We start from the raw sequence: 26,403 nt of genomic DNA on the forward strand, positions 1-26,403 counted from the left end.
CATGCATATTGATAGAGCGATGGCACAGTGGTGAGCTCAAATAATATCATGAACCCAGTTAATCGACTTGATTCCTGGTCACCTGAATTGGATTTCCGGGCCACGGCTAACATCAGTGGCGAGTGATATCCAAGCCGTTTCTTAGGCGTACCGTACCTCGACCCTCCTCCCCCTTCTGCACCATCCCACACTGACCCTAGTGGTGAAGTATGATCTAACTACCACCTTGACAGCCACAGCATGGGGCGGGGGGGGGATCACTTCATCCAGCAGTGGATTGACAAAGTGGCTGTAAAATACGACATCTCTTTATTTATTTTATGCGACTTAAGCACCCACCGTTGATTTCAGATTTGACAGAACTCGAGGTACTCGCATATTATAGACACTAATTTAAAAGGGTAATCTCAACGTAATATTATCGTAGGAATCAAGGTGGAAAACGCTGCAAGTTCATTGTACAGGGTAGGTCCAGATGTCTTGTGACGCCCAATGAATTGACCCCTAACGACTGTTTTTGTTTGTTTCCTTAGTATATTCATTTCTGTTTTAAATAAAGCTTACCTTAAAAATATGTTTATTACGTTTCAGACAAAAAATTTTTTACTTGGGTCACAAGACATCTGGACCAGCCTGTAATCCGAACGAAAAAAATATATTACTCGTCGAAGAACGCCGTGCGGCACAAGAGCCTCCTGCAAACAGCCTCATGGGACTCCAGCGAGGCTTGCATATTGCGGCGGACACGTATGGTGCCCACTTTCTTTCGATGGAGACCACGCTGTTTCGTGTGGCGTCCATGCAATGTAGAACAGCGGCTGGATCCCACTGCCGCGTGCACTTAGCAATGAGCGTCGGCGAGGTGACCGCAGGCTGGGCTCTGGGAGTCCCCCCCCCTGCCCCCGCTGCCGCCTGTAACGCCAGTGGCTTGCTTATAAAAGAGAGGTAGGGGGAGGAGCCGCACGCGGTACTTCGACATTGACGGGAGGCTGTGACTGCAAGAGGGTTCCGGTGCGTTCCATCGTGCAGTGTTTGCAGGTTAACATCCACGCCGGAGTCATCAGCATCGTTCACATCTTTCGCAGTCACCGCCACTGTCATCGGCGTCATTACGACACTATAATCATGGTGTTGATCTTCATCAGTGCGATTGGCAAAGTCATGTTCGGCACCAATATCGTTCCACCATAATTAACGTCAGTATCAGCACCAACATCGTAAATACACTTTTCTCTAATAATAACCATCATCATCACCATCAGCATCATAACACCGCCACTTTAATACTCAGCACACTATTATTAGAATCGTCGAACGCATCATCACAATCACCACCACCTTGACCATCAATACCCTCCACTCTAATTCACATCATCATCATCATCCAAGGGTCAGCATTACAATAATTGCCATCATCTGTTAATCTGGTGCTCAGCGCTCCCATTCGCTGTCGGTCATTCTCAATGACGATGTCGGTTGTCTACTCAAAACTGTCGTGGTAGGAGTCTGCAACCCACGTACAGGGAGAGCGTTATTTCAACACGGACTGGTAAGGTGATTTACAAATTGGCCCTACGTATCTCGACAATGTGATGCACCGGTGGTGTGTGCTGTGACGTGTTCATCTGAATGTTGTGGTAACTCCACGGCGGTGACCCCGTGCATGAACGCACACGTTTTATATCGAATGTGCTGGTGCATACAAAATTACGCGCGCACACAGTGCGTAGATATGTACTGTATCGTGCAGTCTGTATTGTTACAAGTGGCTGCAAGTACTTATGACATTTGTGGTCGCTTAACTATGTATTCGTGATCCTGATGAAAGTATAGGGGGAGAGACAGAGAAACCCCCATCGAATGCAACACTCATCGCATATTGCAAATGCGAATATTTAATGATGTATTGCTGAATTGTAATTGTTTCCGACGTACTATGTGTTAAGCATAGCCGACAAATTGTATTTGATTTAATATTTATTGCAGGCGTACAAGTCTTTGTGTGTGTTTTTTTTACAATGGGTCTTGTTTAATAATGATCAGAAATTACTTGATCGTGTGCGGGTGGCGAGGTGGATTAATGATTTGCGTCGTGAGAGGAGACGGTGGCTTGGGGTGGCCTTCATCCAGCAGTGGATTGACCATGGCTGCTGCTGTTGATGATGATGAGGGTGCCAGTATAGTTAAGGAATGTCAGAGCAGTGTGTGCAAGTGTTGAGTCACTTCATTCTCAATTGATGCGTAAGAGATTACGCGCACGTGGTTGCTATTGCTAATGCGCGCGTTGACTCAAGCAACGAGCCCAAGGTTAGCCCCGTGTTGTTGGCCAGGACCTCTCTTAGGTCGACTCAGCATTAAATGCCGTTGTATGTGAACATATGTACGTGTTTACATGTGTATTCCGCGAGATGTAGAGCGCCGATTTAGATTAACTCACGAATGTATAAGTATCTATGCATACAAGTACACGTGGGTGTCCCACGTGGGGAGCGGTGGCGCAGTGGTTAGCGTGCTGCGCTCCGAGGTACGAACCCAGCCACCTAAATTCGATTCCGGGCCCCCTTATGGCAAGTAGTATCAGCACTTGTCCTGCGCTTCCCTTAGGTTGACTCAGCCCTAAATTACAAGCTGGTGCAGTGTGTATAAATTAGCACTGGAGGAACAAAAGCAAGCCAGACGTGGCTGCTGGCCATCATTTTAGCCTTAATAGGTGCTCGCTAACACAACTTGCTCCAGCAATCTACATGGCAACACAGGGTCTGAATAGCTTGGATCTGGGGGGGGGGGGGGGTGGCGGAGGAAGGGGGTAAGGGGGTAAATTGATAAACTGGGAAAGTCGTATCGCAGTAGGTCACAAAGATAAGAGTTTGGTAACCTGTTGTAAAGTGATACGAGCAAGTCTTAATTTCTCGTGGAATATATTTTCCGGGGTTCAGCCCCGGACAACTCCGACTGAAATCAAACCCTAAGCACAAGTTAGCTCGGAGGGTGTTGCTGGCAACGCGTTGCCTATTGTAATCCGGGCTTGAGAGGGGCGTTGGTGGATCACACGGGGATCGTAGCACGTGGTGAACGAGACACGGTCCTGCAGGCGAAGCGAGGCGATCGATCCACGAATGTTCGTGCAGTGTTATCCACTCGTGTACGCAGGGCTTCGACATAGCATTGATTCTATTTCATTGGAGTGTATTTCTGATTTTAGAATCTGGCTTCGAGGTGAAATTAGAGCGTATTCCTCCGAATGATGAATGTACCAACTGCACCTATAACTCGTTAGCCTCGTCAGTTTCTATCCACTGCCAGGTGAAAGTGTTATTATAGTTTCATTCTCCCTTTCCCTCTACGAATGTTTTATATATAAACACATCTTCCAGTCATAGGCTTGTACTATATTTGTTACTTGTTTTATTCGGCTTATTTATCCTGAACATTTTTTTTCAGGAGGGCCCTTCCAGGTTCCAGCAGTAGGGGGCGATGAACGCTTCGTGAAATCCCAGATTATTTTTTTTCTATTTGGACCACGACGCCGGCACACGATGGCCTACTCTTGCGACAGGCGTCACGGGATCTTGAGCGTCCCACTGAACTTGAGAGCGTGCAGTTGTGTATGGTTAATACAGCCACCTCTCTTGCGCTTCTTCAGAGTACACGATTAGGCACGCGGCCAGAGATTCCACGGTGAACGCAGTTTGAAAAGAGCATTGGGACTCGGTTGAGTTTTTGTCCGAGGTAAACAAAACGTCTACCAGCAACTCTTATAGGTGATGATGATCATGGAATGATAATGATGACAATGATTTTGACGATCATGATCATAATCATTGATAATGGATGTTGACCATAATATCAATAACATTTTGATGATACGATTGATTGAGTGACGGTGGTGGTAACTACATTGATTACACTGAGGAGTGTGATTACAGTGATTACATAAATGACATGGATGTTGATAATGATACTGGTCACACTGATGATGACACTGATTATGATAACATCGATTATGATGACATGGATGATGATGATGATCAGGCGATGACAATTACACGGATGATGACGATAATGATGATGACAAAGATCACGATGACGATATTGATCGCATCGACAATGACATCGATTACATCGATGACAATGACACTCGAATGTCGACGCGTCCACGCGCACGCACGCAGGCGCCATGAACAGCAAGCGCCACTCCTTCATCGGCCGCTACGACGATTTCCCCGAGGTCACCGTCCTCAACGGCTTTGGGCCCCGGGGCTCCGGCGAGTCGGGCCGTACCCTCTCCCTCGAGGCCCGGCTGAGCCCCCAGCCGGGAGACCGCGGCTCCACCGCCGCCGGCGGCGGCACCGGCGGCACCGGCGGAGCGGGCCCGTGCTCGAGTCGCTGGAGCGCCCGCGAGCTCTTCCTGCTGTCCACGTGCGCCCTCGCCCTGGGGCTCTGCGTGGTGCTGGGCTGCGTGCTGCTGCTCAGGCACATCTCGGAGACGCGACCGCCGGCACCGCCGGCACCGCCGGCACCGCCGCCGGCGCCGCCGCCGCCGTCCGGCAGCGGCAACCAGCGGTGGCCCGCGTCGTCCGCGTGCAACCCCAGGGGCCGTTGCTTCGCCAAGGCGGCGCGTTTCGTGGCGCACAACGTGGACCCCTCGGTGGACCCGTGCGCGGACTTCTACGCGTTCGCATGCGGCGGCTGGCTGGCGAGGCACTCCATACCCGAGGACAAGCTGAGCTACGGCCTGGTGACGGCCATCGCGGAGCAGAACGAGGACAAACTGGCCAAGCTCCTGCACGGCCCCATCGTGGCCCGAGGAGCCGCCGAGCAGCGGGACGCCTCGCCCAGGTCGCCGCTGGCGGCGGCACGCTCGTCGTCAAAGTCGCCCTCGAAGAAGTCGTCGTCAAAGTCATCGGCGGTGGAAGCGCCTTCATCCATGTCGTCGTCATCTGCAGCGGCGGCAGCAGCAGCAGCAGCAGCGTCATCGACAGCGTGGTCCTCATCGTCGTCGTCATCACCGCCATCCCCATTATCTGCAGAGCACAAAGCCAAGGCGTTCTTCCGCTCGTGCATGGACATGGAGGAACTGGAACGGCTGGGCGGGGAGCCCATGCTGGAGGTGATCCGTGCGTGCGGTGGCTGGGACGTGCTGGGCTCCTGGAGGCCCAGCAGCTGGAACTTCGACGAGCTGCTCTTCCGAGCGCAGGGCATGTTCAGCACCTCCGTCTACTTCTCCATCTCCGTGAACGTCGACGACAAGAACTCCAGCCGCAACATCATCCGGGTAATTGAGAGTGGTGGGGCGGCGGGCGTGACCGAGCCGGAGCGCGTTCGCCACTTGTTGCAGACGTTTGTGGGGTCGGGCTCAGCGGGCCACCCTGGTAAACACTTTCCCATTCCGATGACGTACGTGTGCAGTGTAGCCAGGGGAACTCCCCCCCCCCCCCCAACCCAGCAGATGACCCTGTGTGGCACAAGGTGCAAGCATATGGGCATTGGTCTGCCAATATCGTAAATGTTGCCAAGTGGGTTTTCCCGATTAATTTATTTATTTATTTTTCCGGCCAATGTATCAAATTGTACGTGTACGTCAGCAGTTTTTCTTCCTATTTCGTTCCAATTATGTACACGTACGTACACGTACGTCGTCCGACCAAAATCAGAAGAAAACATAAAATAACTTTTATCGATACCGAGGCTCCCACGAGGCCATAGCGGGAGGGCGTGTGGCACGGTTTGGCGCCAGCTATCGTAGAGTGCGGTCATGTCGCTACAGTTCTCTGCGGTGAGTGGTTGTGGTCGTGATCGATGTAGGGGTAGTGATAGTTGTTGGGCTGGTGATATGGGTAATGATAAGGGTTTCGGTAGTGATGAGGGTTGGGTTAGTGATAGGGGTTGGGGTAGTGATAGGGGTTGGGGTAGTGATAGCAGTTGGGGTAGTGATAAGGGTTAGGATAGTGATAGGGGTTGGAGTAGTGATAGGGGTTGGGGTAGTGATAAGGGTTAGGATAGTGATAGGGGTTGTGGTAGTGATAGGGGTTGGAGTAGTGATAGGGGTTGGGGTAGTGAAAGGGGTATGGGTTGGGGTCGTGATAGGGGTTAGGGTTGTGATAGGGGTAGTGATATGGGTTGGGGTAGTTATAGGGGTTGGGGTAGTTATAGGGGTTGGGGTAGTGATAGGAGCTGGGGTAGTGATAGGAGTTTGGGTAGTGATAGAGGTTGGGGTAGTGAAAGGGGTATGGGTTGGGGTAGGCCTGGTCGTAGCTGGGCGTGGGGAGGGGTAGCAGGATGTGCTAGAGATGTGTCTTAAGGCAGAAACATGAGCAGGTTCGTGAAGTTTGATTGTTTTACATCTCTTGAATCCTAGAAATAACTGTGCTCGACTCTTCATCGCATCTGTGTTTCTCTGCGTGTTCCACCTACCTGTGTCTCTGCCTGTAGATAGACCAAGAGGGACTCACCCTACCTGAGCGGTCCCTCTACCTGGGACAGGATGAAGAGAGCCTCAAGGTAGGTTGCATGTTTCAGTGGAAACTTAAGAAAGCATCATTATAATGAAGACAAATTAATTCCCAGAACCCATGAGCACTGAGTTTGGACTTCGGTCCGCAAAATTTCTGTACCCCCCTCCTGTGTTACGGTTCATAAATTTTAAAAAAGAATATATATTTTTTTAAAAACATGTATTCAGCCCCGTGTCAGCCCCATGTTGACTTTGGGGATGTTTGACCATGCTTCACCACGCTGGTCAGTGCTGCTTATTGAATAATACAAAAAAATCATCAACGTACTTTATATCTGCGATCTCGCGACCTCTCCTGAAGCACGCCTGCCACTTACTTGCCCCCACTGACTCTGAGATCCTTGGAGCACGCTCGCCACCGCGATGCTCTCCTCAATGGTCTCCACCAATCCCTTTAAACTCCAAACTCCGAGTGGTCCAGAGTTTGCCGCAAGCAGGCTTTTCGCTCACACCCCGGACATCATCATCGACACATCATCTCGATACTCCGGTAACCTCCAACCGAATTGGTTCTTGTATCAACTTCAAGATCATCTGCAACTTTATTGGAGATACAGAGCAATGATACATTTTGTTAGCACTACAATGATCCACCAAGATAAAAATAACGACTGTAGTTTGTTCATCACGTGTACGTAAATCGGGTGGGGAAGAGCAGTGTTGCAGCGGTTTGCACACCACCCTGTGAACCCAGTGACCAGAGGCGATTTGTTTCTTTACAGAGGCATGTTCTCGGAATGCCGCGTGACGAAAGACCTTTCAACGAGATCAGAAACTAGGTCGCCGTGCGGTCCTGAACGTGATGCTGCGTATGTTGAAATTTCGCACCGCACACAGCCAACCGTGCTAATCAGAGGTGCGGGCAAAGGACAACAAACTAAACACAAAACGCAGTTCTCAAGAAATTAGTTTTCAATCTAGATTTAAAAGTGCGTAGCTTCAGTGGCTTCCGAATATCGGAAGGAAGAGCGTTCCAGACAGCCGGAGAAGCGCATCTGAAAGCGCGCAATGCGGTGGCTGTCTTTGCTCAGATGGTTAGCCAATTGCCGCTGCTGCGAGGATGTCCACGTGATTGTTTAATCTCCTGGACGAGATCAGCAAGGTATTGTGGTTCATTCGTGGCAAGCACATTGTGCGTGAAACGAGTGCGACCTTATAACGCATTCGACCTTCGAATGCAGACGATGGGACTTCCGCTCCCCAAGCACGCTCCTTCCTTCTCCCCCTGTCCGTGCGTCCACAGGTGATCAAGGCCTACAAAGTGCTGATGAACAAGATCACCACCCTGCTGGGAGCCAGGAACGCCAGACACAAGCTGGAGGACGTCTTTGAGTTTGAACAACAGCTGGCCAACGTGAGTCATCGGCCAGAGATGCCGGTTAGCCAGTGAATATTGTGCGTTTGTTTTGGACATTGTCGAGGCCTCATGGTGTATGGTTTCTTCTTGCAAAAAAATATATATACACAGTACTGCTTGTGGTTTCCACAGAGCTGTTTTTAATTGCCTACACAGGCGGCAGGTTGGCGCAGTGGGAGCCCTTTTGCCTGACAGCAAGAAGGGCCAAAGTTTGATTCCCGACTCAGGAACCTTTTCTGTGGGGAGTTTGTATGTTATCCTCCTGTTCTGCATTGGTTTCCTCTGGGTTATTTGGTTTTCTTCCCGTAATTATTTTTAATACAAATGTTACTCCTTTACCAAACAGGACCCCGTCATGTCGCCTTTGGCAATAACATCTGGCAACCCATCAGTATGTGTTTAACAAGGTTTTCTCTAAAAATATACTAATGTAAGTGGTATTAACCAAACATCCCAATGCTGAAAAATGTCCTGAGATTGTCTCTCAATCAGCGCTACATATAGCAAAGTCACTGCCTACTACGAAAACTTGTCAGGATCCTCCTGAAAAGGAGTCCTGAGACTCGGCAACGCTTTGCTGAGTAAACTAGCATCGTTGGCCACGTACAATGCAAAAGAAGTTCAACATACATACATGATAATAAATAAACTGCTCGAAATAAAACACCTACAGATTGCATGTAGCCATCAAGCTCATCTGTGCCACTGTGAAGACTGCTGCTTTTATTTGACAGTAGGTATGGAATAATTCATCGATGTGTCGAATAAAATGTTTCCTAGCGCTTGTGATACATGCATAGAACTATGCGTGTGAGAATATATTTATTTCACAGTCTATGCAAATGATATGCCAGTTGTACATTTTGGCTGATGGAACAAAATAAAACTCTACAAGCGAGACTCAACAAAAATATAAAGAGTACAAATGAGATAGTAAAAAAAAAACGAGACGAACAATTCATCAAATGTAAAATGAATCACAACCACAAATTGTGACTATTCACATTGCATGGACATATTTCATCCGTCAATGCACTCGATATCTTAGAAGTAACACAATACGTGTAATACCTTGACAAAGCTGCCACTGCTTGTGGTCGGTGCAACTACTGTGTACAAGATACTTTATCTCTTCAGCCCACTTAGAATTGGCGTGCGCCACCGTGACCCAGAATTCCACTGGGTGTATGAACCCAACGTAAGATTGTGTGCTCTTGCACAGCACCTTTCGTTGGACTAACACGTGGCCATGATCGCTGCTTTAAGGCACAGCTGTGAGCTTCAGGGAAGCCAGTTCGCTCGTAATAATAATAATGGTAACAACAGGAGTTTCATTGAAACACGAGACCTCACATCTATAGGTTGGTAGCCCTGCAATTCCACGCTCAGGCCGCTGCTGGTGGAAAGATGCCTCCAATGAAGGGAACCCCAGAGCAGTGGTTCTCAACCGGGGGGCACGCGGACCCCTGGGGGCACGTGGCAATACGTGATATCATGTATAAATGTGTGAAATTATATGGTGCACGAGAGTCATTGGTGAGTGACCATGTATGAATCTGCCTTTATATAGTAACTACGGTAAAATGTTAGTCCATATGGTAACCTAGAACGATACAAAACACCTTTCTAAACTCATTGATCGTAAACAACATGGTTTCTAAGAATAATCAATCAGTGAGCGTGAACAAATTACATCATGCATGCAGTGTGTCCGTTGAAATTTTTTATACGCTTGCAGTTACGAGCTAGTTAGGATACCTCACAAAATGGACAATTTGTTAAAATATTAATGATGATCATTATTCATACATTTATTTCATGTTGGGTCAATGCAGGGGGGGGGGGGGGTGTCACTCGGTTTAAACACAATTCAGCAGGAGCCAAAAAAGATTGAGAACCACTGCTCTAGAGGGACCCTCCAGGGGATGTTATGGCCCACTCTTCGACGCTGACCAGACGATTTGGAAGACGTGGCAGCACCCACACCCAGCAAACACGACATGATTCTCAGACTGATATTTATTAAGTATAAAAGCCCCTTTTTATTCCTGATTTGTTTTGGATTGGCTGTAATATACGGTGAGTGTGGCCATTAGCGTGGACTGCCCATTAAGTGCGGCTGAAATTGCTGTTGTTGTGGTGTGGGTAAGAGCAACTCGCGTGTTTTCTGCTCCACAGATCACATTGTCAGAGTCAGACCCCTTGAGACGGGACATCAATAACATGTACAACAAAATGAAATTGAGGGACCTTCATCATTTGGCTCCAGCTGTGAGTATCTACTACCCATGCACAGGCAACCAAGCCTGCAGTGCGGAAGACAATGCAGCTGGGTGGACCGTCCGTCCATTGGACACTTGGCCTTGAACCTAATTAAACAACCAGAAGAGTGATTGCTTTTCAATAGTAGATGTGGCCCATAAGAGTGAATGTAATACGCCATCGTGAAGTAATGTATTCTACTACCATCAATAACCATGAGTAGATCGCATGAGCAGAATTCTCACTCCAAATTATACAACTTTAATCGTGCTGTTTGTTGCTGGCTACTTGGCATTTTAGGCCCATTCGCTCAGCAAGTGTGATTTATATACCGTGATAATTTCATCCATCAGCTTATGGCCTTTCTGGACAATTATTGTCAAACACATGGAGCGCTCTTTTGCCAAAGATATCTGGAAATCCAGCAGTATTTGTTTAACAAGCCAAACTCTGCTGATGATAGCCAAATGGTTGACATTTGTCCAGATATATGTATTGCTTAACATGAATGCTGCTGGGTAATATTGATCTGGAAAGCCGATTAGGTGATCAACTAGAAATGTTTTTTTTTTATTTGGAGCAACCAACAGAAGTCTTTCTATTTTATTACCCATGCATGCCGCATTAAGCGTTTTTATACAAATGTTACTATTATGCCAAACAAACCCCGTCAATAGCCACAGATCAAGAATATAAACCCCGTCATATAGTAGATGAAGTGCCCTTGCCAATAACATCTGGCAGCCCATTAATATTTGTTGAACAAGCTTGTCTCTGCTGATGAGTCCCTGAAGTTTGAAACCAGCCCAGAGTTCTGCCTGCTGGCAAATTCTGGGCCAGAATGCCAATCGGCTGATGGGCTAAATACTAAATATTTGTGTTTAAATATCGAGAGATGAATGGAAGACGATTTATATTTTTGACATAATGCTCCTCAACAATGCGAAATGAGCTTTGTTTTAAATAAAAATTTGTATTGGTGGAGATGCTACCTCACTGCCTTGTCCAACATTCCCAATTTTACATCAATGCGTTTTCTTTAACATGATCAGATCAACTGGAGGCAATTTCTGGAGCAGATTTTTAGAAAGCGGATTTCAGAAGATGAAGAAGTCGTGGTTTTAGCTACGACCTACATCAAGAAACTCTCCCATCTCCTCTCTACCACTCCTGTCAGGTACAGCACAGCCCACACCTACAGGGTCAACCAATAGCCACAGATCAGATGTTAAAGTTGGACATGTATCCTTAACGCAGATCATAGGGGTCAGAGCTTCTGCACAAAATTGATAATGATTAATTACTCTTTAACTGTGTGCGACTTGCTCAAAAAATTGTGACCTGCTCTGGTGTGGTCACAATGCGATAATGCTAATGCATGTATGTATGTTTGCTGAACTTCTTTCAAAACCATACGTAGCCAACCGTGCAAACGGAAGGCGCGGGGGAAAGATGGACAAACTAAGCAGGGGCCAACAGACTAAGCAGTGGCCTCGAGCAGCAGTCGCCAATATGTGGATCGCATTCTACGGGTGGATAAAAAAAATATTTGCTGTGGATCCAAGGACAAAACAGAACAAATGCTGCCATAAGCACACAACAACAGCAACAACAACTCTCGTTACCGCTGATGGCGAAATAAAAATCCCCGACGAAGACTCCACGCATAAAAAAAAACAATGACTTCTACCAATAGGATGGCACCTCTAATTTGCACGGTTGGCTACGTACAGTGCGAAAGAAGTGCAAGATATGTACATGCACGGCGCTCGTTTTCATTGCAAGTTTTCATTTATTAGGCATAGCCCTGTTAGCCATGTGGCTCTTGAGTCAGGTGCAACCGCAACTTTATGTCTATACAAACAGGTACAGGTACTGGTTATTGTTATAGCTCTCTCGTGGATCATGGAACCTGTTGAGCTTGGATCACAGTGCTTGCTGGATTGGTCACCACTACCGTTGAGCTCTTTTCTAAGTAATGTTTAACTTGAGTTAAATGATGACGTCACCCTGCTTCTGCTGCTGCTCTATTTAAGACCGGGAGCAAGCGAGGGCTTTACCATTCTGGCGAATTTCCCCATGATGCTTGATGTAATTACCAGCGAAACGTCGTACTCAAACTGTAAATGTTGTGGATTCGCTATTCAACACACCGGTGGGCTGAAGTAGTAAACTATTTGTCTTTTGTCAACGTCACACTTTTTTTGCTGATTGGCCGTGTCGGGTAGTGGAGGGTTACGACACATTTATAAATAACGCGATCTAACCCAAAAACCTTTATTATGAATGTTTAACTTGTTATGAATCTTCCTCCGGTTTAGAACATCTGTAAGCTTCGTTTTTTTGTAATATTAATAGCAATTTAGCTATGTTTTATGCAGACGTTTTAATGTTTAAGTTACTGATTTGGGACACTTTTTTTATTATACCATTTAAAAAAAATGTCCCAGGAATGCCTCACTGAGTCTTCAGACTCTTGTTCCAATGTTTCACCAATTCCAAATTTGAGGATTACAGTTTGGTTCTATTGCTACTGTGGCATCACGGTCGGATCGCCGGCCTTGTAATCCAGAGGTCGAGAGTTTGACCGCCCGGTGTGGCAGTTAAAATAATGGGCCTCTGTGCAACCACCCAGCAGTACAACTGGCCGCACTGGGTTCACCACCACAATAAATCAGCGTCTGGGGGGATAAATCATGGGCACTCCCACTTCTTCCGAGACGTCTGACCAGCGTGGAGAAGTAGGCCGACATACTGTCTAGAGCGGGGCTCTCTAAAGCTCCCCCACCCTTCCTTCAGCAATGGCGTGAGCAGGCAATTGCAGGGCTGCAACTTTATATTTCTACTGCATGCTCTGTGAATATCGATTCTGTTTTTGTGCCGTAATATTTTGTACAATTGTATTAATCTCAGACCTCATTTGCCAATAAAATACATTTTCTCGTGCTTCAAAGGCTTCTCAGTTGAAAATAATGCAAAAGTAATTTATTTAATCAGGGGTCACTTATTGCGGTAAAATATAGGTTGAGGCATTCGCGTGAGTCTAACATGGATTTTTTTTAAAGATGTTTTTTTTAATAAATTGTTTTCATTAATGCATTCATCCACTTATATGTATCTAAAGCTTGGCATATTGAACAATGTGAAATACCTTTGGAATGTCGCAGGTGATCTTTCTTACATTTTTCGTAAGCGGCATCAAGCAGACATTGCCGCAAATTGAATGGGGCACCGCATTTCCCTCCCCCCCTGGCTCCAACTCAAAGGCAAATTACTTGCGTAGAATTTTACAAAAGCATTTTTCTGCTGCCTGAAATAGGCATTCGCAGTTTTGACTGAAAGCTTGTTTTTTTTTTACGTGCATGCATTGTTTAATTTGTAGAAAAATCCCATTCCACCACGTGTTTGCTGTTTATAATACTATGATTACAATGCCAGATATGCAAAATACAGATATATTTAACTGTAAAATAAAATAATGCCTCTGACCAAATCACCCGGAATGCGCCTGGTCATGTCAGGTCTCAGAAGCTAAATATGCTTGAGCCTGGATATTGCTTGGACGGGCGGACCAGCGTGCACCAACAGGTTGACAAAGAGATGTGACGAGGCGACGTGGTGGGCAGCGTTGCAGTCAAAGTCCATTTTAGTCCGGTACTTCCATGCTCCCCACCTTCAACAACCCTTATTGAGCAGCGAGGTGAAGTAAATATACATGTGTCGTTAACCCGCCACCGCCCGACACAGCCAATTAGTCAAGTTTGTCACGTAAACAAAACGCGGCAATCCGATGACTACATCAGCACAGCGGTCGGTGGTGAAAAAAAATAATAAAGAGCTTCATAGCTCGTCGGATTTCTCCAGCATGAATAAACATTCCCGATCCCGATCCCGTTTCCGTAACCGAGTAGGGTGCTGCACAACTACATGCTGTGGCGCGTCGTCATCGTGCTGAGCACGCACCTCTCGCCGCCGTTCCGCGCCGCGCTGCACGACTTCTCGCGCGAGGTGGACGGCGCCGAGAAGGAGGTGGACCTGGAGCGCCTCTGCCTGGCGCAGGCCAACAAGTACTTCGGCATGGTGCTCGGCGCGCTCTTCGTCCGCGAGCACTTCTCCCTGCACAGCAAGCAGAGGGTGAGGTGCTCGCTCTCGCCGCGAAGGCGTCACTCTCGGCGATCGGCGGGGCCGCCTCGGTTCCACCGCGGTGCAGAGAGAGAGAGAGAGATATATATATAGCCCCCCTCCTGCTGCTGCTGTTATCCCAATAGGAAGGGAGCCAGTGCTGGATTATCCTCGTAGCCTACTACAAATGCTACGGGCCTCGCACTTTCAAGGGCCCCGCACTAAACGCTTTCAAGCTATAAATTCCGGTTCAGTGATTCTGCACTTGCTCTGTTGCTATAGTACTATACTGCCTTCAACTTTTATTAATGACTGGGTGTTTTAGATTAGTGATCGGTCATATTTTCTGGCTGTATAGCACGTGAAAACATACAATTACTTTGCTATGCAAGTTAAAATTTCGTGTTTTAATATTTACGTGTTTTGTTTTTTTTAAATGTAGGGCCCGTTTATAACATATGCTACAGGCCGCACACTAGCTTAATCCGGCACTGAAGGGAGCAATCTTTTTGAGCCGAGCCGAAGCAGGTGGATTTTGGTCTTTTCTTTCTTCCAAAGCCCGGTATGAAGCACGGGGAATAAAAATGGAAGGGGCACAGAAATACCGCGGACAGAAGCCAAAAACTCAGCACTCAAAGAGCATCATTTTTTGTTTTTATGCTGGTCACCAAGCAGATCCAGCAGCATAGTGTGTGGTTGGCATGAGGCCCGTAGTGTCGGAATGGTGCCAGAGGGGGCAGAGAGCCCCCCTCCGCTGATAATAATTTGAATTTGTCACGTGCACAGTTTTCATCCACTCTAAAAGACAGAGAGAGAGAGAGAATGATTCAAAGGTGCAGGAAACCACACATCATAGTGGGAAGGGCAGGCATAACCAGAACCAACAGTTGCCCAAGTTCTGTAGTTCTATATTAGGGTGTTTCGCCATCTCCATTAATGAGTGTTTATACATGTGGGAGGAAACCGGAGTGCCCAATGAAAACCCACGCATACAAATGGGAAGGGGGGGGGGGGTGTAGAAGGGAGGGTAATGTCTCAGCCATCCCCATTTCCTTCAATTTGCAAGATGCGTTCGAAACTTCTACAATTGTCGAACAGGGGCTGGACAAAACGCAGAGATGAGTAAAGAAAATGTCAAATAAGCACCACTTCCATCCAGCAGTGGATTGACAAAAGCCCTTCAATACATACATATCAGTGACCAGTAGTCTGATTGAACACCCTCCATTCACCCCTCAAATAAAGTGTCACTCATTTTCTGTTCGCTGTTTATCATCCGTACCCCTCGTCGAAGCCGTGTTTGAATTAAAATTCCAATTTGCCGAACACTCAGGTTCAGCAGATGGTGGAGGACATCAAACATGCCTTTGACCAGCGGCTGGAGGAGCTGGGCTGGATGGATGAAAAGACTAAGGACGCAGCACGAGGAAAGGTACCAATTAGCAGCAGCTACTGCATGTATGTGTGTATGTTGAACTTATGTTGCACCGTACGTGGCCAACCGTGAGTGGGTGAGTCAGTGGATCAGTGAGTGGGTGTTTGTGTGCATGTTGAACTTCTTTCGCACCATATGCAGCCAACCGTGAGTGGGTGAGCGAGTGGGTCAGTGAGTGGATGAGTGTATTGGGGAGCGGTGGTGTAGCGGTTAGCGCGCTGTGCTATGAACCTGGCGACCAGAGTTCGATTCCTGCTCACGGCCAACACCAGTGACGATTATTTGAACAGGTTCTGGGCCTCCCCAAGGTCGACTCAGCCTCAAATGATTACCTGGTGCGGTGTGTAAACATCGCCACTGGAGAGACAAAGGCGGTCGGGCGTGGTGCTGGCCACCCACCCCCTCGTGCGCCATTCCGTCCTTAACAGATGCTCACTAACAGCACTTGCCCCAACAATCTATTAAGGCTATATGGGGGACATTTGTCTTTGTGTGTATGTAGAATTTATTTCCGCACCGTACATAGCCAGCCGTGTTGATCGGAGGTGCGGGAAACTAACGGGCACACGTAGGGCAGTCGACTTACTCCATCACGACAGAGTCCAGTCGGCCGACCATGGGGCCTCGTGGGTTCATCAGAGCGGTCGTGACGCTTGTCTAACCTTGCAAGAAGCTTTCCTTCCATAGCGCGGTGTGACATGGACACCCTGGGTGGCGTAGTGACCCTTTGTGGCTGACGCGAGTCTGATGACGACGAATAGCAAGCTCTGCGTTGGCATTGTAATCCAGTTTCAATTATTTGATCTGGGGCGTTCGTCTTCCAGTAGGGGGGCGATGATTGCAAATTTATCATCGCGACTGTTTTCAATGTTCGAATTTGGCAAATTTCGACCCTGATGCCGGTGGTTCGCGCACCGCGCTACGAATCCGACGACTCGAGTTCGATTCGTGCTTACGACCATCGCCAGTGACAATTATCTGAACTGATCTTGGGCCTTCCCTACGTCGACTCAGCCTCGAATGAGTACCTGCTGCCATGTGTAAGCATCGCCACTAGGGAGACAAACGCGGTCGGGCGTGGTGCTGGCCACCCACCCCTTTGTACCGGCCTTCACAGATTCTCGCAAGCAGCACTTGCCCTAACAGTCTGTTAAAGCCGACATGGGGGATGTTTCTCTTTGCAGCTGCAGTACATGATGGACATGATTGGCTATCCCGAGTTTCTTGGGAGGATGGACGAAGTCGATAAGGAATACGGAGTAAGTCTCGTTTGATCTTGCCGCGTCCAATTTTTTTTTTATTCGGATCGATGAGTGTAGTTTTACGTCACGGGGTGAATGTAGCGGCCACTTCGTAGCTGGAAGGGACCATGCAAACCCATTGCATACGACATATATGAATACAATAAAACACAATGATTCTTTCACGTGTGATTCGATCCGTATATACGTTTGCGAGTCTCGACGTAATTCGTGATGCTCAAAACGGGCACTGAAATCCAGTTACCCAACCAATCGCATCTTTTCCCCCCGAGCCCTCATAACCTTGCTCAATTCGAGACGCCTGTTCAGTCTTAGCTATCACAACTGCTGTTTGTGGCTGGCCGCTTGACGCTTCTGGTCTTGGAGGAGGGGTGCGGTGCTTTGCTCAGCAACTATGTTTTAACAAAAATGCCCAAACTACACAAAGCGGCCTGTAGTTATGCCATATTTCCTTACAAAAGGCGAATGTCAGTGCTGTTCTGTGGACCGTAAATCAATCGTTGTGTGTTCTGAGCAATGAAATTACTGGAAGGCAGCCAATATGTCTATTGTGCCTAGAACATATTGAGTTACACAATGGGAACTGCTCATTCAGAAGGACTCAACAGTTTATGTTCGAATTTGGCAAATTTCAACCCCGATGCCGGTGTATGCGGTGTGCGCGTGTGTTTGCGAGAATGTGTAAATCATCGACTGCGTGGATTGATTGACCACCAGTTGAACCGATTGCGAACTTTCTGAGTGCCGCAGCTTACGTTTGTGGACGATTAAACGGCGGTGGTGAACTGTTTACCGCTGCAGTTTGAAGTCAACGAGAAGTCGTATTTCAAGAACATCCTCAACAGCATCGAGTTCAACATCAACGTGTCGATACACAAGATTCATCAGAAGGTGGAGCGCAACGTGTGAGTACATCACGCTCCTCACAGTTGCGTGGCTGTTGCTTGCACATTCGCCCCGATTAATAATTATGATAGTTTTCGCCATTGTAAAAATGAAACTGGGAGAAAAAAAATAGACGATTTTGCGCTGCGGAATAGTCCGCACCATTAAAAAAAACCGGCATTAGGCGCAAAAGATATACGTTGACAATATACGGTCATCGAGATGGGGTTCAGACCCCGTTGCTTCTTTATCTCACCAGCACCGCCATATATTTCGATTGACGATTAGCTTTCTTTGTGCCTTTTCATGCGCGATGCAAATTACATTATCAGTTTCAATTTGCTTCTGTCATCGTAATTAATGGGCATCATAGTCGTTCATCGTTGCCATCCATCTCTACCCATTATCATCTTAATCTTTCATCCATCACCCATCCATCATCACCATCCATGTATTTTAATACTCTTTTTATCATTATTATTATTGAACCCATTGCATATACGATGGTTACAGGTGAGATAACACTCGAGAAGGGGGGATATAAATACTAATTTTAAGCGTGTTCAACAACTTTGTCTTTGAGATTTTAAATTGTCATAATTGCATTCTTGACTTTAAGACTTTCATGACGTTGGGATAATAAAACGGATCAACCGTCTGTTGTTGCAATGCAGCTTTCATAAGAATTCGTTAATGGGCCAGATTAGAATTTGGTACTCGTCAGAGGTGACACATGTGTTCAACTAACAAGAGTAAATTATGTGTAAACATACTTACTAAGTAAAATACATTCTTTGGTTATACTGCATTCGCCGTGGTGCACAAGCACAAATAACAAACGAAATAATCATCCACGCATTTGTCAAAAATACTGCCTCATCTAAGTTTCCTTTCAAGGCAATGTTATTGAGGAATGCGTTGATTTTTTTTACTTATTAAATAAGATTATTGCACATTCCCTTTATTGGCAATTTTGGTACAACTCCAGTTTGACCATCTCCAGCGGTAGCAACATGCAAGATATGTATTATTCTGGGCCCATGGACTACGAGAGAGCTTGCCACACGTAACGTGCCAACCGCGTGTCTCTACTTTTGTAGGTGGCTGCTGCCTCCTCAAACTCTGAACGCATATTATCTGCCCACTCACAACCAGATGGGTGAGATAATTTTGAGATGCTCCCTGGAAGCAAATGTTGTTGTTTTTAAAGTGCAGGAGAGGTTATAGTTATTATATTATATTATTTGAAGCCTACCGAGGGAGTATGTTTACTCTTAATGTCATTTGCAATTAATGGAAATTGTGATGTATTCAGTGAGCTCATCTGCGAAACACTCCTTGTAGTCTAAACATGAAGTCGTGTATTTAAATGTCTATGACTTGGAGACCCGCTCTGTCTTTGATCTGTCAAAGGTGATTGAGATCTTTTCAATTGCCTTGATGCTTCTTGTAGCGTACATACACTTAAGTAGACTCGTTACATTGTGATGGTGCCATAATCCCCATTAATTCGTAAATTAAAATTGCTTCTCATGCACAGGATACAAGCTTCAAAGCTTGTGCATGTGAAATTATTATCGACGAATTATGCAATTTATATGCCTATTACAGGGTCACCCAATGATTGCTGGAGACTCATGGCGGAATGCCACGTGAGGCTCCCTAAATTATACATCAGCGACAACAACAAAAATCAGGCCCGCTATGAGTCCCATTTTTATGAGGCCCAGAGTAAATTGCCTCTTTTGCTCAAGACTCTGGCCAGCCCTGAGATGGCAATATAATTATCAAAAAGTGAAATTTCCTCATCTAGAAATAAATCGTGACAATTCATCGAAGCGCTGTGAGTTTAAAATTATTACATGCCCGGCGGTCATGCTAAATAAACATTACCTCTACCAAAAATAACGGCACGCTTCTCCATGCATTGCTTGAGTCATGTAAAGATGAAATGAATTCAGATATCGACTGCCGGCAGTAATCTAATGACAACGTAATTATGTTACGCGTGTCTCTGTCTGGTCTGCTGCGTGTGTGTGCTTGTATGTATACATATTGTATCTTCCTGTGTTCCATCAGGCCTGTAATTGGTCGTCTATCGTTGCCGTGTCTCTGTTGGTATGTGCGTTTGTCTCTATGCCCTGTTTATTTTTGCCTTCCAGTCTTTCCAGCTGGTATCCTCCAGCCCACGCTCTATGACCCTGAGTTCCCACAGTAAGCGGCACAATGAACATATGAACCGTCAATGACATTTGTAAACATAGCCCGGCTTTGGTCTCCAAAGACCGACCCAGGCCTCTCCTGAATTCTCATTTCCAAAGCTGGGATTGACATGTGTCTTATGTAGTTATACAGCACTACAATGCATTGATCAACTCGTATTAAAAACTAAGTAATATTAATCTGCGTCCTTCATCCACAATTTCATACGTTTGCAATCACAATTGCATTCAATGTAGAATGCAAACTGCTTTCACAATTTTATTTCCATGTGCCTGTAAGGATTTTGGATAAGATTTCGAATGATTAATTAAAGCGCTTAAAAAAATGCCTTAGAAAATTATTTGCTGTTCAGCTGGATAAGAAAATGGCAAATAGATGCATGTTCTTTAATGGAAATTAGGGCATTTTGTGTCAATGTATTGCGTGTAAATCTTGTTAGTGTGTGTTCAGATAGAACAATGCAGAATCACAGTGGGAGATTCTAATCTAATTAAAAAAATGAAACTACCACAATTAGCGTCGTGTTTTAATCATGGCTGGATTTCATTAGTCTTGTATTGAAATAATTCCGCTTTACTGTGGCAAAGTAATTTTGAGGTAATCAAATGCATACCAAATGCATCTACATATTTGGATATATTTTGGTCTATTTTTCAAATTTTATTTTCAGCGTGCTATCAGCACATCATGACACGAAGATTTCATTCGGAAATCTCCAATAGCACTGCAGCCCCAGGTCTGCAAGAGACTTTCACAGAACGTCTGGGATTGGTGGCCGTCACGTGATGGCCAAACCAATCTTTTAATTCTCAGAGCTGGAATTTAGCCATACGAATTGTGAAAAAAAATGCAGTTTTACTTGATGATATTTCGTTCAGTCATTGGTGACCAGGCAGAGACCAGAAATTATTGACTATGAAACGCTTTGCTTTTGGTAATAAGACAATCAGAGTCATCAGAGTTATTTAAGTCTGTCTTGAACCTCTTTAAATTGGCCTTTATCCATCTAGTTCTGGCAATGTACCCTGGTTCTGCTTATTTCACGCTTTCCATACCCAGTTTATTCGGATCTACGAATGAAATGCGCCTCGCAAATGTAAATTAGTATTATTATTAACTATCTACACTTGAATCATGGGTGGATGCCCAGATTTAAACCCAGCATATCAGCAGTGCTGACTCAGCGCCTTCGACCTTTGAGCCATCTGGCCACTTCTAAAACAAAAGTATTTTTTTAGAGGACTCATTATTATGGTTCCTCTACAAAGGTGACCCACTGAGTACTTCGGGACCAAATCATGGAAATGTCACAGGCAAGGTCTAGAGGACAGTGGAGAAGACAGCACTGCAAGGAAATATCGGTGATGGAAACGTTCATGCCCCGACAGCTAAATAGGTCAAGGGTCGAGAACAGGGGTCGGCATCCTGCGGCTCTGGAGCCACAAGAGGCTCTTTAAGGACTGCTTCGTGACCGTTATTTATTAAGGACCCACCGTCTCGTATTCACATTGCATTGCGGTGCTTAAGATATTGAGTTTTTTTGTTCACCAAATTCGAAAAAAAAATGTCTCTTTCTGTTTTTTTCGGTTGCCAGCCCCTGGTCTAGAAGAACGAGGTTGAGTACGTTTTACAATGGTTTTTTCGCGTCTCTTTCCTCCAACAGATCCATGAACTATGGGGGAATTGGGACCATCATCGGGCATGAGCTCACGCACGGATACGATGACTGGGGTGAGAACAGCAGAAAACGACGCCTTCCGTACAAACATAAATGCCACAATCGCAGCAATTGAACACACGACCAATTCGGCCAAGTGGCTCCGATAATGTTTCATACACGGACATTTCCCGAATCTATAAAACAATAAAATGATAAATAACATGTTTGAAAGTGTAAATATAAATATATATATTCCTTAGGGACCTTGCACGTCTGCAATATTCATATTTTTTTTGTCTTTGTTTTGTTGCTGCTGCTGTGCTCACGCACCACGGATGCCCCTTGTAAAATAGCTGGGCAACTGGCGAAATGGGACCATCAGTGTAAACAAATCAAATACACGTAAACTTTATTTGTTTATAAATTCTCTAGAGAGCGCCCATCTCGTGGAGGCCTTTCCGCCAGCAGTGGCGTGCGTTATCGTGTGCACACGGTTTGGAATTATATAATCTGTATGTGTGGCAGATGTTGAGAATGTTTTAATAACTCCCGCTCCGCACTCCGCACTCAAAACTCACTTATTGTTCTCTAGCTCATCCCATGACCCCTTAACCCCCCCCCCCCCCTCGTAACTGCCACCGTTATTTTTCCCTCTTCATATTCTCATTATATGGGTTTCACTCATTCCCCATTCAAGCTATTCACCATCATTTACTGCCATCAAATTCGCTTTCCCCGAATTCACACATCACAGTTTCCCCCCCCCCCCCACCCCAATTGCTTCCTCTCATCTATTTCATTCATCCTCATCTCCACCATTGACATCCATACGTACCGTTGTTAATGATGTGTAAAGCGCCTTGGATAAGGCACTAAATAAATGCCTTTAAGGTAAGAATAATGAGATGCAGTGTTTATAACGTACTGCACATTAGGTGAACTTTGAATACCCAATCGTATCTCTGTACTCACCGTGAAAGGGATTAACTGCTTTGAAGCTTGCGATGTTAGCAGGCACGTTCATCATTGGAGGCAGAGTGGTTGTTGGAAGGGTTCAATTTTTTTAACATTCCCTTAAAGCAGTTTGACCTCTCTCCTGAGATTGTTTACTCTTCGTGCTGTGTTTTAGGAAATGCTCTTGATTTAGTGTGAGGGAGTAATCTGCCTCCAGCCAACAATGTTTATCAGTATTTATGTTCGTGGAATGTATATACTTGTTCTGTCATTCATGTCAACCTTTTGAAATGGGTTTTGTGATTCATTTTAAATTGTATCCAGTGGGCTTGTAATAACAATTCCACTTTCATCATTAGATCTCCTTTTCCAGTACCAAAATATAATAATAGGGTTTTTCCCCTTTTTTCTGGCAACAAAACTGAAACCTTTTTACAAGGATTCATCTCTGCATTAACCACAATACCTGCAGTCAAAATGCAAACAAAAAACATACTATGATAATATATGCATTGTCCTTGAAACTGATTGGTCCACACCAAGGGACGGCTTTTTTTTTTAGCCTCGACCCAATTGGTGCTCGACTGCAGGTATTGTGGTTAATGCAGACATGAATCCTTGTGAAAAGGTTTCAGTTTTGTTGCCAGAAAAAGGGGAAACATTCCACTTTCCTTTCGTCATTTTTCTCATGGGACAACCATTCTAGATTTCCTACAAATTGATACTTATTTTAACTATACTTTTAACGATTATGGACTGAATTAAATCCCAACCAGGATTTTAGACTCACGGCCTTCTTGTGAGCCAGGTACTTTTCTATCGACTCAATTGGCTGGATTTATTGACAAATGAGATTTTAAAAAATAGGAATAATAATCAACGTGTCCTTTATTTAACCCAGAGAAGCCTCGCTGAGTCTCCAAAAACTTTTTTCTGGAGTATTGCATGTGAATGTTTACCAATTTCACAAATTGATTGCTTTAGGATGTGGGAGGAAATTGGAATACCCATTGAAAACTCATACAAACAAGAGGCTAATACTCAAACATCCACACAGATAGATTAAATTATCTATCGTAATGCTTTTTTAAATGGCCGCCTCGCTGCACGTTACATTCTCAGGCAGTTATTCCATCCAAGTTAAAAACGCGCTGCTTAGCTCATGCAATCTGATGGGACCAGGAGCATTCAGAGTATGAATGATGGTGATGACAATGATGAATGATAGACTGCTTGAGGATCCTTGATGAACGGATGATGTCATGACATAAGCATTTTGACTGCAGGCGGGCAGTATGACAGACACGGAAATCTGAAGCAGTGGTGGACGGCGGAATCGTACGGCAAGTTTCTGGAGCGAACAGAATGCGTCGTGAAGCTGTACAACAACTTTACCATCAACAAGCAGAACGTGAGCAGTGTACCCACCATGCAAAGCACGTGACACGATAACATCTGAGCCGAGCGATCAATGGTTCAACCAATTCCTCTCACCTGGTATGCAGGAGCGCGTGGGTTCAAACCCGACCCTGATGCCTATATATTTTAAGTTTGCATGTTCACCCCGTGGCTGCGTGGATATTTTCTCCGTGTCCTCCGGTTTTTCCCTGCACATTAAAAAAAACATGTGTTTGGAGTATTTAGCTGCTATAAATTTCCACGTGATAAGCCACTTCGTTGAGCTGTCTGAAAAAGTGATATATAGCTCAGTGGGACTTACCTGGTAAAATTAAATATTGTTTAGTTTGTGTTTAATCCCCTGCATACGTGTGGACGTCTCCGGTTGCAAAGATGTCTGCAAAATGAAATTTCAAATGCTATACGTGAGTTCCTCTCACTCGTGTCATGCATAATGTTATCTTGGATTTCTAGCATTGTTTTCATTGTACATAGTTTCAGTCGTGTATTATTTAGTTGGCACGTTTATAAAATTCCCTTTTTTCATGTGAACCCTGTAAACCCTTCCAGTCCCATGCAACATGCATGTTGTTTTGACCAGGTCACCATTAAAAAACAGCTCCTTTGCTCGATGGGCCTTACCACAAATCAACTCACCGACATAAGCAAATCAGTGGCATGCAACCAAGTTTGCATGGTCTGGTGCAGTGCCGGATTATCCGAGTAGCAAAAGTAGCATATGTTACGGGCCCTCACTTTCAAAGGCCCCGCGCTAAATGCTTTCAAGCTATCAATTCCGGTTCAGTGATTCTGCACTTGCTCTATTACTATAGTAATATACTGCCTTCAACTCTTATGAACGACTGGGTGTTTAAGGTTAGCGATTTGTCACGTTATCTGGTTGTATAGAAAATAAAAAAATATACAATTACTTTACTATGCAATTTAAAAATGTGTGTTTTAATATGTATGTATTTTATTTATTTATTTAGGGCCCCTTTATAACATATGCTACAGGCCCCGCACTAGCTTAATCCGGCACTACTCTGTTGTGGACCCAGCCTTGGAGAGACCAATGCGGATGGTCAACTTAACCAGGGATGCCAAACGGCATTCCTCGGATTAATGGTAATTGACGACATTGCTAATATGTAAAGGCGTGCCGTGGCGGGTCGTTAAGGAAGCCCCGTACTAAACGGCAATGCACGTTATCTGCATGACACGTCCACTCACATTGTTAATGAGGCTACAGATGATAAATGTACCTTTCCAAAGGGAGCTGATGTGTGGACACGGTGGTCACGAAGGAACATATGTTGGTTTACATTGTATGAACATATAAAAGAGCGCATTCAATCCTGAATCCCAAATAAACATTTTAATAACTCAAGACTATAACAGTTTCAGACGGTGTGTGTAGGTGCACGTAAACACACATTAGTATGGTACATTGGCCGTATATTTATGAGCCTCCATGTATGTATTATGTTGAACTTTTTTCGCACTGTTTAAAGCCAACTGTGTTCGTCGGAGGTGCGAGGGGATGGACAACAAATTAAACACAAAAAAATATGTTCTAAAGAAGTGAGTTTTCAATGTATATGATTTAAAAGTGCATAGCTCTAGTGGCTTCCTAATATCGGAAGGAAGAGCGTTCCAGACGTCCACAGAAGCTCATCTGAAAGAGCTCGATGTGGTGGCCGTCTTTGTTTGACGGCTAGCCAAAAGCCGCTGCGAGGATAACACAGTATTGACCTGTATTCATACACATATTTTTTTAAAATCTTGCTTGAAGTTGAATGCGATTTAATTTTGAGAATTGTCAGGTCTCCCTTGAATATGGATGTCTTGGTCTCAGTCAGCTCTCATGTGGTTACGCATACCGGCATACGTATACATGAAATGCAAATTCAAAGCAAATACATTCTGTACAATTTGCTAGAGCCAACAACGCTACTTCATGGCATTTGGTTACAACCCCGCGGGTGTAATGTGACTTTCCTAAAATGCGTCGCTGTTGATTCGTTTATAAAACGACGTTTGCCTTCATTAACGCGCGTAGCTTTTCTTTCGTTTAGGTGAATGGAAAACTAACGCTGGGAGAAAACATTGCTGACATGGGAGGACTGAAGCTCGCGTATCATGTAAATATAATCACAGATCGCAGCTTCCCGCAACACAATCTCATCTTTGCGTGGGTGTGCCTACTAAACTCACTCACACAGAGTCTCTAATCACGCGCACAGAGTCTACACGGCAACGGTAGCTGCCGAAACGTCGGACATCATTCCGAATACAATGTGGCTGTACAACCTGATACACATCAGAGAG

General features: G+C 45.4%; 1 protein-coding gene across 3 annotated transcripts in view; it reads left to right on the plus strand.

Annotated features, from left to right (window-relative positions):
• Positions 1–913: 913 nt before the first annotated feature.
• Positions 914–26,403, plus strand: part of ECEL1 (endothelin converting enzyme like 1) — a 37,889-nt gene continuing 12,399 nt past the window's right edge. The window contains exons 1-15 of one of the 3 annotated variants that reach the window (XM_032962260.2): positions 914–1,011; positions 4,173–5,275; positions 6,433–6,501; positions 7,758–7,868; positions 10,050–10,142; positions 11,186–11,310; positions 14,045–14,267; positions 15,589–15,687; positions 16,875–16,949; positions 17,754–17,857; positions 18,938–18,996; positions 20,000–20,051; positions 21,724–21,791; positions 23,961–24,085; positions 26,151–26,216. In XM_032962260.2, the coding sequence (XP_032818151.2) occupies positions 4,178–5,275; positions 6,433–6,501; positions 7,758–7,868; positions 10,050–10,142; positions 11,186–11,310; positions 14,045–14,267; positions 15,589–15,687; positions 16,875–16,949; positions 17,754–17,857; positions 18,938–18,996; positions 20,000–20,051; positions 21,724–21,791; positions 23,961–24,085; positions 26,151–26,216 (2,367 nt within the window). In that variant the 5' untranslated portion in view covers positions 914–1,011; positions 4,173–4,177. Of the gene's footprint in view, positions 1,550–4,172; positions 5,276–6,432; positions 6,502–7,757; positions 7,869–10,049; positions 10,143–11,185; positions 11,311–14,044; positions 14,268–15,588; positions 15,688–16,874; positions 16,950–17,753; positions 17,858–18,937; positions 18,997–19,999; positions 20,052–21,723; positions 21,792–23,960; positions 24,086–26,150; positions 26,217–26,403 lie in introns of all 3 variants that reach the window. The other 2 variants (XM_032962259.2, XM_032962261.2) reach the window with 2 other exon arrangements.

Source organism: Petromyzon marinus, chromosome 28 (genome assembly GCF_048934315.1).
Source record: "Petromyzon marinus isolate PM22_M1 ecotype Great Lakes invasive population chromosome 28, UKy_Petmar_22M1.pri1.0, whole genome shotgun sequence".
Lineage (NCBI taxonomy): Eukaryota > Metazoa > Chordata > Hyperoartia > Petromyzontiformes > Petromyzontidae > Petromyzon > Petromyzon marinus.